Genomic DNA, 14093 nt, shown 5'->3' with positions numbered 1-14093 from the left:
CCTACCCGACACCTGTCTCCCAGCGCCTCCCCGCCCCACCCTGCAATGATGGCTCCTCCATCAGCCCTCCCTTAGGGCCTGGTGGAAGATCACGCTCCCCAGGTCTACGGGGAATGGGCAGCAGGACGGCGCCTCCCTTTCCAGGGCTGACAGCGCCCTTGAGGACATTCCGAAGTGACTGGACCTGGACCTGCAGTGGGACATGCGGCTGAACCAAGGGAATTACTGCAATGTAGTTTGTGCTGTTCCGGAGCCGCTCTGATCAGAAGCTGCATTTCCAGCATCTCGCGTGAGCACAAGCACTCTCCATGCATTGGATACAAATCTGCTGCAAGGTTCGGGTCCCCAGAGCCCCACAAAAGACTGGTGTTCCTGGTCAGAGGTGAGCACTCCAGATCGCTGTCACTGGGTGCTCTGGCTCTGCAGAAAGCCCGAGTGAGGAGGAGCCACGTGGCCACCATAGCTGCACTTCTCTGGCCGGAAGTAACACGGACTTACTTGTGGCGTCAGCATCGTCTCCTCCTGAGAGGGCTGTGGACCATCAGCCGGGGCCTGTCCCTGCCCTTGTGAAAGAGAGGCACAGGTGGGCCTCTGGGCAGACAAGGGTCCTGACAGCACTCAGAGAGTGAATATAGTAGTGTTCACAGCTTTTTAAGAGTTATTAAATGAAATGAAATGAATTATTATTTTTTAATTTGCTATATAGCATATATACTCACCAGAGAGAAACAGAGAGCAAAACAGTGAGAAAGCAAGCCTCCAGGTCTGGGATTCAAACCGTGGTCGGCCACGTGGGAGTCCAGTGCCTTAACCACCACGCCACCTGCTGGCCCCCAGCGGGCTGTTATTTTTACTTTGTGAAAGATTTAATTAGGGGCTCTTCATCATAATTCGGTAAGAAATAGTTGTTTGTTGTAGCTACATGTTTTCTTACGAATAAGTAGGACTGCAGGGTAACAGAAGTCCTGCCACTTCTGCAGCTCCTCACCTCTCATTTCATATACGTGCCTCAGGTCCCCGGATAGGGGAGCCCCTGTCAGGTTTAAATGCAATTACATTCCAAATTAAGCCTCAATATTTCCCTAATCTGCACGTTTGTTTTTATCACTGCTCAGTAGCGGAAACCTTTCTCATTTATTAAATGAGAGCGTCACAGCTCAGAGACTCGGAAAGAACATTCGACAACCAGTCAGTGAATTATGAGGGTTCTTCGGTAGGTGGGGTGGCAGCTTGCTAGCCTTTTCCTCCAGATTCTTATTTCCAGGGGACTCTGCCACTCGGCGTCTTCTAACCTGGGACTCTGAAGATGGTGTCCCTCTGCAGGACGCTAAGTCATGTCTGTCACGGTGCCCCAAACGCCCCAGGAGAGCTTACGTGGAAGGGGATGTGCCTAGGGGGTTGGACCGTGTTCCACCGATTCGGGCGTCAGAAGCCCGCGTATGGCGGACGTAGACTTCTGGGTTTCCCTGTTACCCAGTGTTAGTTAATAGGAAAACCCCCGTTCTCGGGCTCTGCTGTGCAATGGAATACTTTACGAAGTTTTTCGCGGACAAGGAAGAAAACAGGAGGAAGCAGGGAAACGGGCCAAAGGCTTGCAGCTTGGAGCACAGGAGAGGATATTTGTAGACGTACGTGTGAGGAATGACTAAGGCTCGTGGGATTTCTCCACATGGAAACTCTCTGAAAATATGAACATCAGACTTGAAACCCCAGAGCAGAATTCTAACCCAGGTGGTTTCATTACTTGGCATGGGCCAAGGCTTTGGAAAGGGGGTGATGGACACTGAGTGACTGACAGGCTGAGGGAGGAGAGAAGCCCTAAGGCCAACACTTAGGCCCTGTGTGACACATGCGAGCCCTTCGGAAAAGAGAGGGCAGTTTCTTTCTTTTTTAGAAGCAATTCCTGGATATAAAAATAAAAGAGCTTAGAAAGAGCAGGAAAAAAGCCAAGTCCCCAGCGTGGGTTCGGAGCTGTGCTTTCTGCTCTTGCCTCGTTCCTCTCTGAGCCAACCCCTCTGGACAATTCATTTCCCTTCCATGGGTCCTGGCCTGCCTCTGACAGTGGAGAATTAGACCCGTCTCCAAAGACAGGGCAGAAAGGAAAGGGGCCAGGAGGGAGGTCAGAGGGTGCTCACTGGCAGGCGGTCCATGGTCATCACCCCAGCCCAGAGTCTGTCCCTTTCTTTCTTCCTTTCTTTCTCTTTTCTTTCTTTCTTCCTTCCTTCCTTCCTTCCTTCCTTCCTTCCTTCCTTCCTTCCTTCCTTCCTTTCTTTCTTTCTTTCTTTCTTTCTTTCTTTCTTTCTTTCTTTCTCTCTTTCTTTCCTTCCTTCCTTCTTCCTTTATCTTTCTTTCCTTCCTTCCTTCTTTCCTTCTTCCTCTTTCTTTCTTTCTTTCTTTCTTTCTTTCTTTCTTTCTTTCTTTCTTTCTTTCTTTCTTTCTTCTTTCTTCCTCTTTCTTTCTTTTTAATTTGTTATAGGGCACATGTGCTTTCTAAAAGACAGAGAGGCAAAGAGAGAAAGCATCGCCCAGGGGGATGGCCATGCTGCAATCCCTTGTCCTCCATTCTCCTCTTGGGATTTGGGGCATGCATGTGCAAAGGCCCAGTGTGTTTTTCAAGTTGCCAGGTCCAGGATGTGAACTGCACAACCGTCCTTAGCCACCACACCACCTGTTGGCCTCTCTGACCCATGGGCATGGGAGGGCCTTCGGCTGAGGTGGGTCTCTCGTGGTCTTCTTTGACTTGAACAAGCATCGGCTTAAACATTGCCTTTCTCAGGGACCAGCAGATGGCGTAATGGCTATGTCGCTGGACTCCCATGGAGTCGACTGTGGTTTGAATCCCGGACCTGGTGGCTTAAACTCACACCGGGCACGTGTGCGTGCGTGCGTGCCCAAGATCCCAAGAGGAGAATGGAGGAGAAGGGATTGCCGTGTGGCCATCCCCCCGGGGGTGCTTTCTCACTTTCTGTCTGTCTGTCTTCCTGGCGAGTGCATGTGCCCTATAGCAAAAATCTCTCTCTCAAAAAAAAGAGTTCCCTTTCTCACACCTAATAGGTGTACCGATTGGCACAGAGATGCTCATAATTGCCCCCCAAGTAGAGCAACGCTTCCTTTTAGAAGCCCGAAGTGTGCCTGCTTCAGGCCCTCGGAACTTTGCTGAACAAGTCCCAGGTCTGCCCAGCCTTCACTGCTCACACGGTCACAAATGTCACGACAGGTCGGGTCTTGGCCAGGCACGTTCTCTCTCTTAGGAGAGCTGGGCTCTGCCCTGGCGCTGTCACCCTCTCTCTGTGACTTGCCCACGTCTCTCCTCTTCTCAGAGTCGCTATTCTCTGATCTGTAGAACAGGCTTCTAGCACTGGGTTCTGTCCTGTAACAGAGAACCTTCGGTAACCTTCGGTCATTTTAGCTGCCTTTACTCTGAACTTGAGCCTGTTAGAAGACAGACTTTTTGAAATTCAAAAGATCTCCCATCTCTGACTTTAAATAACAAGAGCTGTCAGCTTGGAGCAGAGGACTGGCATTCAACTGAGAGCGTGCAGCTGTTCAACCCTGTTGAATGTGCAGGGTTCGGTTGGTTGTGGTGTGTGTGTGCGCGTGTGCATGCGTGTGTGTGTTTTAATATCTACTTGCTGGGAGGCATGAAAAACACTGAGCTGGGATAGCGCTGCTATTTCTCTGGAGCCGGAACAAAAAATTTCTCAGCACATTAAAGCATGCAGTTATGCTAAGAAAAAAATGACTGCAAAATTATATCTTGGGGGTTTCCATATTTATCCACCCCCTGGACTATGAGTCAAAACAAGATTTATTTGTGTAGTTCGTTTTAAACTGCCAACACTTCAAGCTCAACTTGGAACGTGGGGAAAAAAATCAAACTGCTATTTTTTGCTTCCTGCTATACATTGTCACGAATGACAAAGATCACAGAATGAGATGCCGCTAGAGCGCAGGAGGGGAGGGAAGCGTGCCAGGCCCCCTCGAGCCCAGGGACTGTTCTGCTTTGAGACGGAAGCAAGAAGGACTGAGGAAAATGAACACCCACTTTCCGGCAGCAGGTCTTAGCGTGGCCCACGTGACGGGAGAGGCACGCGCAGCGGCAAAGCCCTCCCTGCACGTTTGGGCGGAGCTGCTGACAGGCTGGGTGCCTTTGGACAAGTCACTTCCCATTCTGGACCTGCGTTGTTCGTACCTATGAAATCAGAGGTTATAGGGGTCAGCAGGTGGCACAGTGGTTAGGGCGCTGGACTCCCACATGGCTGCCCAAAGTTCAAGTCCTGGACCTGGTGGCTTGAGACTCATGCCAGGCGTGAGTGCATCCGTGCCCAAGATCCCAAGAAGAGAGTGGAGGAGAAGGGAGTGTGGTGTGGCCATCCCCCCTGGGGGGTGATTTCTCACTTTGCCTCTCTCTGTCTCTCCATTGAGTTGACATGTCCTATAGCAAAAAAAATCTCTTTATAAAACAACAAAATGGCTGCATTAGATTCACCTATAAGTTTTCTTCCAGCTCAGAGATGCTGGGCTACGTGGCTGACCCACTGCAGCCATATTCTGCTTCCCTGGCTTGCAGGCCTAACAGTACAGAGCTCAGAATGACAAAAGAGCCTCCCAGCACTGCAGACCCTGGGGGCTTGGGGAACATATCAGCCTATCCGGGCGTGTACCAAATTCTATTTTCTCTACCTGACCCAGGGCCCCGAGTATTCAGAGCTTGGAGCTCTTTGGAAAAATACGACATTCCACAAATATAAAATACTTAACTACTTTCAGTTCCTCTTAGGTCAAATCAGGTATCAGGTGTTGTGGTGGTTAAGGCGCTGGACTCCCACGTGGCTGGCCATGGTATGAGTCCTGGACCAAGTGGGTTGAAACACGCCAGGATGTGCTCGTGCGTGCACGCCCGAAATCCTGAGTGAAGAATGGAGGAGAAGGGATTGTGGTGTGACCATTCTCCTGGGAGGTGACTTCTCACTCTCCCTCTCTCTGTCTTTCTCTGATGACTGTGCATGGTCTGTGGCAAAAACCTAAAAGAAAATGAATAAAAATAAACAAGACGAATTGGTGTCAAGATTCGATCTATCACCTGCCACCTCTGACTGTTACTTGCCATGTCCTGTGGCCTGAATGAGGGCCCCGAGAGCCCGGCCAGTTCGTTTCCCAGGTTGGAATGGTTAAGCTGGTTGTCCCCCATGGAAATGAGAAGTGGGGTGGGGGGGGATGTCGAGTGGGCAGAAATGACTGCTCCAACTTCCTGTGACGTGCACAGGAAGACAGGCCCCTGCCGCAGCAGGTCAGCAGACAAGGTCCAGCTGCCCAGATGGGAGAAGACAGGGCTGAGGGAGAACAGTCGCGAGGGCAGGATCCTCCCAGCTCATCCAGCAGGGAACATGTTCTTTATTTAATATATATATATATTTCATTTTATTTATCCATTCACTTACTTTTTAATTTGACCAGGGAGAGACACAGAGAAAGAGAGAGGGGGGGGGAAAGTGAGAAAGCAAGCCACTGGGTCTGGGACTCGAACTGTGGTTAGCCATGTGGGAGTGTCCAGTGCCTTAACCACCATGCCACCTGCCGGTCCCCAAGGGGACATGTTCTCTTGCACCAAAGGGTTTTGGTTCCCTCTTGGCTAGAAGAAACTCCAGGGTTCTTTCATCCGCACACCTCCTACTCAGTGCTGGACCCCCTGAGAGAATGAAAGGCCACCCACTGTAGAATTTGGGGTCGGGGACGGGCCTGGCAGAGCTTTGGGTCCACTCCCTCACTGCATGATTGGCCAATGCTCCATGTTCAGGAAGTGGTCTAGCGGGTAGGATCAGAATTTCCTTTTCGGGGGTCTCTGCTACCTCCCCGGAGCATCTGTCCCCTCACCCCCAACACGCACCCACCCCTTCCCAGGGGAAGCCGTTCCCACAGAACGCACGTGTGGGGACCGGAGCCGTTTCTGTTGTGCCGCTTTGCAGGGTGAGGGAGCAGGTCACCGTGGACATCTGGCCACCACTGCCCTAATAACACGGCTGCGGAACCTCGAAGACAGTTATTCGAGCTCTCCTCGCCCTCCCTTCTCCAACCGAGGGAGGGGGTAAAGTGCTTGGAGTTCTTTGGGAAGAGAAGGCGCCCGCAAATATGAAGTACTTATTATTTTCAGTTCCCCTCAGATCAAATGAGGTGTCAAGTTTTAATCTATCCCCTGACACCTCTGATTGCCGGTTGCCAAGGCAGAATGACGGCTTTTCAAGAATGTGGAGAACAACTGATTATGGCACCGGTCCATGCCTTCGGCACGTGCGCTGCGGCCAACGGCCTCCTGCACGCTCCGGAAACCCTGATGCACACCAAGTGCGTTTCCCGGTCTGTCGTCGGAGTCCCCCGGAGTGCCTAGGGCATGCTGGACATGCTGTGGGTGCCGGGACAGACGTCTCTGAAAACAATTTGGAGCCTTGCTTCTCAAGGGCGGTCTCTGAACCAACGGCATTGGCCTCACCTGAGAGAGCATGTCGGACGCATGGAAGTCAGGCTGCAGCCCAGAACCACAGCCTGCTCTTCAACAAGGGCCTCGGGAGGTCCGACAGATGAGAGCTCAAAGAGCACCTGCTCGGGATTCTGAGGGCTAAGGATCGAAATCATCGATCACTACTGTTTTTTTCTTTTTTAACTTGAGACCCTGCACCATCATATCAGAATTTGGGGTTAAGCATGTGTTTTGCTTAGAAGATCCACGGGTGATCTTCAGATTCATGTAGGTTTGCAGCCCCCATCTAGAGTTTAATTGTACCTCCTACTAGAACTTTACAAAGGAAAGCTCCAACCGCGTAGTATACAGAAAAGCTCGTCTACACAGAGAAGTCGGAGTCAACCCTGTGTGGGTGTGCCATCTCAGCCCCAGGGTTCCGGGGGGCCCCTTGCCAGCCACATGTGGATGAGGCTTTTCAGCCCTGTCCCGGGAAGGAATGTGCAGCCATCTGGTGCTCGGAGCACACTTGCTGGGGACTGACCTCCCCTGAGGATCCTGATGGCGGCCTCCTGCCAGAGCTGCATCTCTCCCACCAGGCTCCACCTAACGTGCCTCCTTGCCCGTGAGACCCCAGGCTGCCTGGGCACACCTGCCGTCCCTGAAGGTGGCAGTGCAGTCGCCCGTGAGCACACGCCCTCCACTGCTGTGAACTGCAGGCCACTAGGACTGCCTCTGCCAGCCCCGGCGTGTGTCAGCGGGTCGGTGTGGCGGGTCGCGGAAGTGTCTCTGAGTGGGGAAGAACGGGTGGTCTCAGAGACTTACAGCCTCATCGTCTCCATGTTAGAGCGCTGTGCTGGGACTGGAGATTTTCGAAGGGGAAATCTTATTTTTTATTTGTTTTATTTTTTACTTGTGCATGCGCTTGCTGGAGACAACAAGAAAGAGAGAGAGAGGAGAGAGAGAGAAGAGAGAGAGCGAAAGAGAGAGAGAGAGAAAGAGAGAGAGCGAGCCTGCTACAGGGCACAGGCATGCTGCCATCCCTTCTCCATTTCTCCTCCCGTCAGAACATCGGGCATGCACCACACACGCCCTGCATGTTCCTCAAGCCGCTTGGTCTGGGACTCAAACTGCGTAGTTGGCCATGTGGGGTCCATCTGCCTTAGTCACCATGCCACAGGCTGACCTGGGAAACTATTTTTTTAAGAGGATTTGTAATTGCTAGAGATTGGGGCCAGCATGGAGGCTAAGCTGGGTGGAGTCTATACGCCTATCGCAGCTCAAGCGCTGGACCCTGTGGCTTGACAGTCACGCTAGGCACGCGTATGGTTGTGCTCAAAACCTTGAGAGGAGGATGGAGAAGGGATTAAGCCATGGCCATCCCCTCAGGGCTGGGGGAGGATTTCTCTCTCTCTCTCTCTCTCTCTCTCTCTCTGCTTCTGGCATAGCAAACAATAAACCAAATTGCTAAAGGGCACAGAACACTTGCCAAAGAGAAACAGAGAGACAGGGCAGGGGCGGAAGCACCCCCAGTGGGGAGCAGTCGTGCTGGAGTCCCTCACCCTCCACTTCCACATCCTGTTCGGATTCGGGGCACACACACACATGCCCCTGGCATGTTTTCAAGTCACTGGGGCCAGCCACATGGGATTCAGCTCCCTTAACTGCTACTACAGGCCGGCCTGGGAAATTCCTGCCTAAGCTGTTCCTGGGTCTCCACTCTGCAGAAGTGAAGGCAGCAGGGCAACTCTGCCTGCCATAGGGCTGAGGGGCTCAAAGCGGAGACCACAAACCCTTCCCTGCCTCGCCCATGGGGGACACCCGGTGGAAGAAAGCCCTAAAACGGCTGAATTCGCTAATCCCTCAAGTCTCTCCAGGTTCTTAGCTTTACGGGGAAGGCAAATCTGTGGGTGCTGCCAACAAAAATTAAAAAGGGAAAAAAGAAAAGTCATTTCAAAGTTTCTTTAACAGAGATCACGGCTGGATTTGCCCACACCACTTCTTCCCTGGGCAGCTGGATGTCCAGGCAGCCTGGGAACATGCAATACTTACATTTTCTCGGGAACCAACAGTTAGCGTAATGGCTATGTCACTGGACTCCCACGTAGTCGACCGCGGTTCGTGTCCCGGACCTGGTGGCTTAAAACTCACGCCGGGCGCGTGTGCGTGCGTGCCCAAGATCCCGGGAGGAGAATGGAAGAGAAGGGATTGTGGCGTGACCATCCCCCCTGGGGGGTGATTTCCAGCTTTCTGTCTCTATGTCTCTCTCTGTCTGTCTGGTGAGCGCACGCACCCTATAGTGAAAAAAAAACCCTCTCAAAAAAAAAAAAAAAAAACCTTACATTTTCTCATGTGTAAGTGTTTTAGATGTAGTCAATTTCAGACATAATTTGTATTTTGCAAATGTCCTTTTTCCTGGCCACTCTCTGGAGATAGACAGAGACAGTGAGAGGGAAAGTGAGAAATCACCCCCTAAGGGGGATGGCCACACCACAATCCCTTCTCCTCCCAGGACTTTTGGCATGCACGCACACATGCCCAGCATGATTTTCAAGCCTCCAGGTCTGGGACTTGAACCACAGCCAGCCATGTGAGAGTCCAGTACCTTAACCACTACACCACCAACCGGGCCCTGCAAACTTCTGAGAAACCCTAGAGTCTGGCTTTCATTGCATTCCCCAGTTTTCCAGGTAGAGAGGATGTAGAGCCGACGGTTCAGAAAGGAGTGTCCTAGCCCGTCAAAGCTACAAGAGAGAGAGCCTGGGTGGCGGCGGGCCTAGACTTCAGAGCCAAGAGGAATGAGGAAGGGCTCCGGCGTCTCGCCTTCCATGACGTCACGCCCGGTCACTCCTCCAACATGTGGGGTACTAGCTACATGGGCCCCCTGGCCAGCACACAGTGACAATGACACAGGTACGGTTTCTGTCCTCCGGTGGCACAGAGCCCAGTGGGGGCATGGCCTTGTGAGGGCTATAAAGTGTGTGCAGGGGATAGAGATCTTGGGGGCCTGGAGCGGAGGGTCAGCTGAGCGAGAGCCCGTGTGGCCGGGAGCTCTGTCTCTTACTCACTGCTGTGAGCCCAGACCCTGGAATGGCGCCTGGCAGGGTCTGAACAATAAGTGAACCCATGACAGTCCTGCTGATGAACCTATCAGCTGAAGCCCTATAATAACCGAGTGGTTTGTCCACACTGCCCTTGGCCTCGAGAAGTCTGTCCTGAAGTGGGAGAGGAAGAACACACGGACAGTCAGGAAGAAAAAGCATTTACCAAAGGAACAGTGCACGCCGCAAGTGTGACTTGAGAATGCGAAGCCTCACAGGAAACCCAGGGTTGGAGCAGGACGCAGTTTTCTTGGGGCTCTGCCCAGGCTGGTTGACCTCAGGTGAGCTGGGGGACCTCCCGTTACAGATCAACCTGCCCTAGTGAAGGCTTGTGACCGAGGCCCCCAGACACCGCCTGGTCGTGCCAGGCAGGGCCAGCCAAGCCACTGGGGCTAGAAAGTTGCAGGGGAGGGGACAAGCAGTGGGAACTAGTCACAGGGGGCCTGAAGTCATCATCCCCCCAAGAGGGGACAGGCCAGAAAACGCGTCCCGTACCTACAGCAGCCCTCAATGCAGGCCCTTCTTACAGACAGCCCCCTCCCCGCAGCCCGTGAGACTCACAAACACATAAAAGATGTTCAAAAGTCTTCCCCCATAAGGTTCCAGATCTGAGGTCCTTACCCCAGAGGACTCAGGAAAGGAACTAGCTTAGAGAGAGACAGAGAGACCTGACAGGTAGCTAGGAGGACGGGGGAAGAATTTGGTCGTGACTCAATTTTTTTGAGAGAGAGATTTTTGTTATAGGTGCATACTTTCACCAGAGACAGAAAGACAGAGGGAAAAAGTGAGAAATCACCCGTAGGAGAGATGGCCATGCCACAGTCCCTTCTCCTCCACTCTCCTCTTGGGATTTTGGCCACGCATGCACACGTACCCAATGTGAGTTTTAAGCTGCCGGGTCTGGGACTCGAAGCACATTCGACTACGTGAGAGTCCAGCAATGTAACCATTTCGCCATCTGCTGGTCCCAGTCGTGACTGGGTCTAAACCCCCACTTCTCAGGGGAACCCCCGCATGCTGCTTTGTGCCCTCGCCAAGTCCAGCCCAGCTCACTCAGCACGCAGAAATCACAACGACCCCGGTACTGGCGTAGTTTGCGGATCCCTCTGTGAGGGCAGGGACGGTGTCGATCTTGTCATTTCTGGATCCCTGGAAACTTGCCCCCAGACACACGAATGCCTGAATCTGTTTGCTCCCAGGGGAGGCGATTCCCAATCAGGTCAACAGTCAGAGGGCTGGGAGGCAGGTGGAGAAGGCAGGGGAGGCAGAGGGCAAGCACCCTGTCCCGAGGGAGGCCCGGCTCACCTCCACGCTGCTCAGCCACCAGCGGACGGACACGAACGACTGCTTGGCCGTGAGGTCGTACATGACGATGACGCCGTCGGCCTTCCTGAAGAACTGCTGGGTGATGCAGCGGTACCTGCCGCAGAAGGCCGTGGGTCGAGGACACGCCTTCCCTCACTGTCCCTTCCCTGGATACAGCTCCTCACCTCTCCTGCCCAGCCGTATCCCACAGCTGCAGGGCCACCCGCGAGCCGTCCACGTCCACAGTCTTCACACGGTAATCGATGCCTGAGAGAGGGGACGGGCCCGTCAGGACGGCCCAGGCCACGGGCCCCTCGCTTCCAAAGCAGGAAACATGCTTCCAGCGTGTCTGATCACAGCAGCCAGGGCGACCAGCTCTCTCGGCAGCTGCCGGAGCTGATGTGCAGACATGGACAGAGCCCGGGAGGGGGAGGCTGCGGCCCGGTTCTAGTCCTGCCTCTGCCACCACTGGCTGTGGGATCATGATAGATCCCCCTAAGCTCCCTAAACCGCAGCGTCCTCACTGCAGTCTGTACCCTCCTAGGGGACACCGCGTACACAGCCAGTCAGAGCTCAGGCCGAGGCGGAGAACGCGCTCCCTCACCAGGAAGATGGAGACGTCAGACTCCTCTCCTCTCCGTCTCCTCCCTCCCTCCCTCCCTCCCTTCTAGCCCCATTTCCTTTTCTTTCTTCTTTTCTTTGACCTAAAATGCTTACAAAGGTCCCCTAATACGATTCAAATATGCAGGCTAGCCAGTGGCATGGTGGTTAAGGCAGCTGGACCTCACATGGCCGACTGCACAGTTCAAGTCCCGGACCCAGTGGCTTGAAAAGCACACCCGGTGTGTGTGCCTGAGTGGAGGCAGAAGTGGAAGAGAAGGGACTGCAGTGTGGCCATGCCCCATGGGAGGCCTGTCTCACTCTCTCTCTCTGTGTCTCTGTCTCCAGTGAGTACATGTGCCCTCCGGCAAATCACACTTTATGACTTCCATCAATCCACAGATAGGAGGAAGAGGAGGACGGGGTAGGCAGGGAGAGGAAGGGGCAGAGAGAAGGAAAGGGGGTGAGGAGGGAACTGAAGGAGATGTTCACCCTTCAGATGGTTTAAACGCCTAATGCTAGTCATTGGGTCATTCACGGTCCTCTCTCCAAGGGTGTGGCCATACCTGGGTCGCCATCCTCTGAGAGGGGGACAAGGCCAGTAAAATGCATCCTGGACCCATAGCAGCCTGGAGATAAGGGCGGAAAGGAGGACCCTTCACATAGACACCCCTCCCTGCATCCTGTAAGACTCGCAGGTGCACGATGTCCGAGTCTTCCCCGTAAGGCCCCCGATCTGAGAACCTGAGGGCATCTCCCACCACAACTCTGAAGAGGCTCCGTCCTCACCCTGGGGCTCAGGAAGGGAAATGGCAATCGCGGCATAGACAAGCCGAGACGGAGAGACCCAACAGGGTCAGTTCACAGGAAAACCGACTCTGCGCGTTGCCAGGCAGGGCTCATGCCCTCAAGGCCGGTGAGAGGAGGGGTTGGTAGAGCTGGCCACCTCCAGAATTCAGGACTGGACCGGCAGGGGCCCTCGAGGCCCAGAGGGAGGCGTGGGGAGGCGCGACTCTGAGTAGAGTGAACGGCTGTGTGCAGCATGTCTGGATGCCACTGCTCCGGGTTCACAGTGTACCCGTGACAGCCACGTGAGAGCGGCCTGCACCAGCACACATGCACCCCCCCACACACACACACATGCACACCGGGAAATGCCACGCAGGAGCTCAGAGTCAACCTTGCCTGGGCTGGACATAGCTGTGGTGACAACCAGCTCTGAGATTCTCTGCTCCTCCACAGCAGGACACGGGGTGCAGGGCACCTGACAGCTCCGAGCCCAGGGCCGAGTGCGCCCGTCAGAACATTCTCAGCCGGCAGGGAGTGAGTCCAGGGGGCCTTGCCTGGTCTGTGCTGGGGGAGACTAACAGGGCTGCTTGCCTTCTGATACGGATTCAGGAGGAGGCCAGCCCTGCTCAGTGCATAGGTCGGAACCCAGCGAGTGGGCCCTGAGGACAAGGCCCTCTGCTGGCTGGCAAGGAAGCGGCTGTGTCCGGCTGTCCTCAGCCTCCCAGGCCCGGCTCCCCAGAGGACGGGGGCCATTGTCTCGCCGAGAGCAAGGGAGAAAAGAAGTGCTGGGAAAGTGACTGCGTGGAGCCTGGCCAGACGCCCCGGGGCCTCACGGGACTTCTCCCTGAGCCTCGGGCAGGTGGGCCACGGAAGCAAGCCTGATAACAAGACCACAGGGCTGGGCATCAGCACGACGGGAGGATGCAGAGGCAAGGGCAGAGAGACGGCAGGTGGGGACACGGGAGCCCATGGGGAGGGAGCACAGAGCAGTGGGGCAGGACGCCCGGGCACAGCTGTTTTGTTTTTTCCCCTGGAGGGTGTGTGTGCTCACTGTGGAGAGACAGAGTGCAAGCGAGGAAAAGTGAGACAGCCCCAGGGAGGGTGAGTATGCCAATCCCTTCTCCCCTGTTCTCCCTTCGGGATTTTGGGCACACACGCACATGCAACTGGCATAGTTTTCAAGTCACCAGGTCCAGAACTCTACGCACACAGTCAGCCATGTGAGATCCAGTCCTTTAACGCCGTGTCATCTGCTGGCCCGGGTTCAAATGATTTTAAGACCGCCGCCAGGGACCAGCAGACGGCGTAATGGTTACGTCACTGGACTCCGACGTAGTCCAATGCAGTTCAAGTCTGGACACAGCGGCTGAAAACTCACGCCGGGCACGTGTGCGTGTGTGCTCGAAATCCTGAGGAGAAAGGATTGGGTGTGGCCATCACCCCTGGGGGGGTGATTTTTCACTTCCTGTCTCTTGGGCAAGCACATGCACCCTATAGCAAAAATCTCTAAAAAAAACCAAAAGCACCTCCAGCTCTAAAACTCCAGGCATCGGGAGACCCGTGTTCTGTGCTCCTGTCTCCGCTATGCCACTGACGCACATGGGGCTCTGGTAACGGTGTTGGACCTCATTGGGGGTTTCGCGTTCATCGTCTGGAAGGCGAGGTGAGGCGGGCGTATGGGAGGGTCTGGGGGTGTCCCTCCGGAGAAGCAGAGCTGACCGACTGAACTGGTAGCTGAGAGGCCGCTCCCTCAGGAAAGGCCCCTGGAGAGACATGGGACTGTGGCCTGAGATTTACAGGAGGGGGAACTGCCGCAGAGCAGCAGAGCCCTGGACGTGCGGTCC

General features: G+C 54.4%; 1 protein-coding gene across 7 annotated transcripts in view; it reads right to left on the bottom strand.

Annotated features, from left to right (window-relative positions):
* Positions 1 to 14093, bottom strand: part of CRACR2A (calcium release activated channel regulator 2A) — a 141375-nt gene that overhangs the window by 5464 nt on the left and 121818 nt on the right. For 5 of the 7 annotated variants that reach the window (XR_003548447.1, XM_027769677.1, XM_027769675.1 and 2 more), the window contains 2 exons: positions 11046 to 11127; positions 10861 to 10975 (listed from right to left, as the gene is read on the bottom strand). Coding sequence is in view for 4 of the 7 variants with exons in the window: in XM_027769677.1 (XP_027625478.1) it covers positions 10861 to 10975; positions 11046 to 11127 (197 nt within the window). In the remaining 3 variants the exon portion in view is untranslated. Of the gene's footprint in view, positions 1 to 10860; positions 10976 to 11045; positions 11128 to 14093 lie in introns of those variants that run through there. The other 2 variants (XR_003548446.1, XM_027769678.1) reach the window with 2 other exon arrangements.

This window comes from Tupaia chinensis, unplaced genomic scaffold (genome assembly GCF_000334495.1).
Source record: "Tupaia chinensis unplaced genomic scaffold, TupChi_1.0 Scaffold150288_1, whole genome shotgun sequence".
Classification (NCBI taxonomy): domain Eukaryota; kingdom Metazoa; phylum Chordata; class Mammalia; order Scandentia; family Tupaiidae; genus Tupaia; species Tupaia belangeri.
This window is presented reverse-complemented; position numbering and strand designations above follow the sequence as displayed.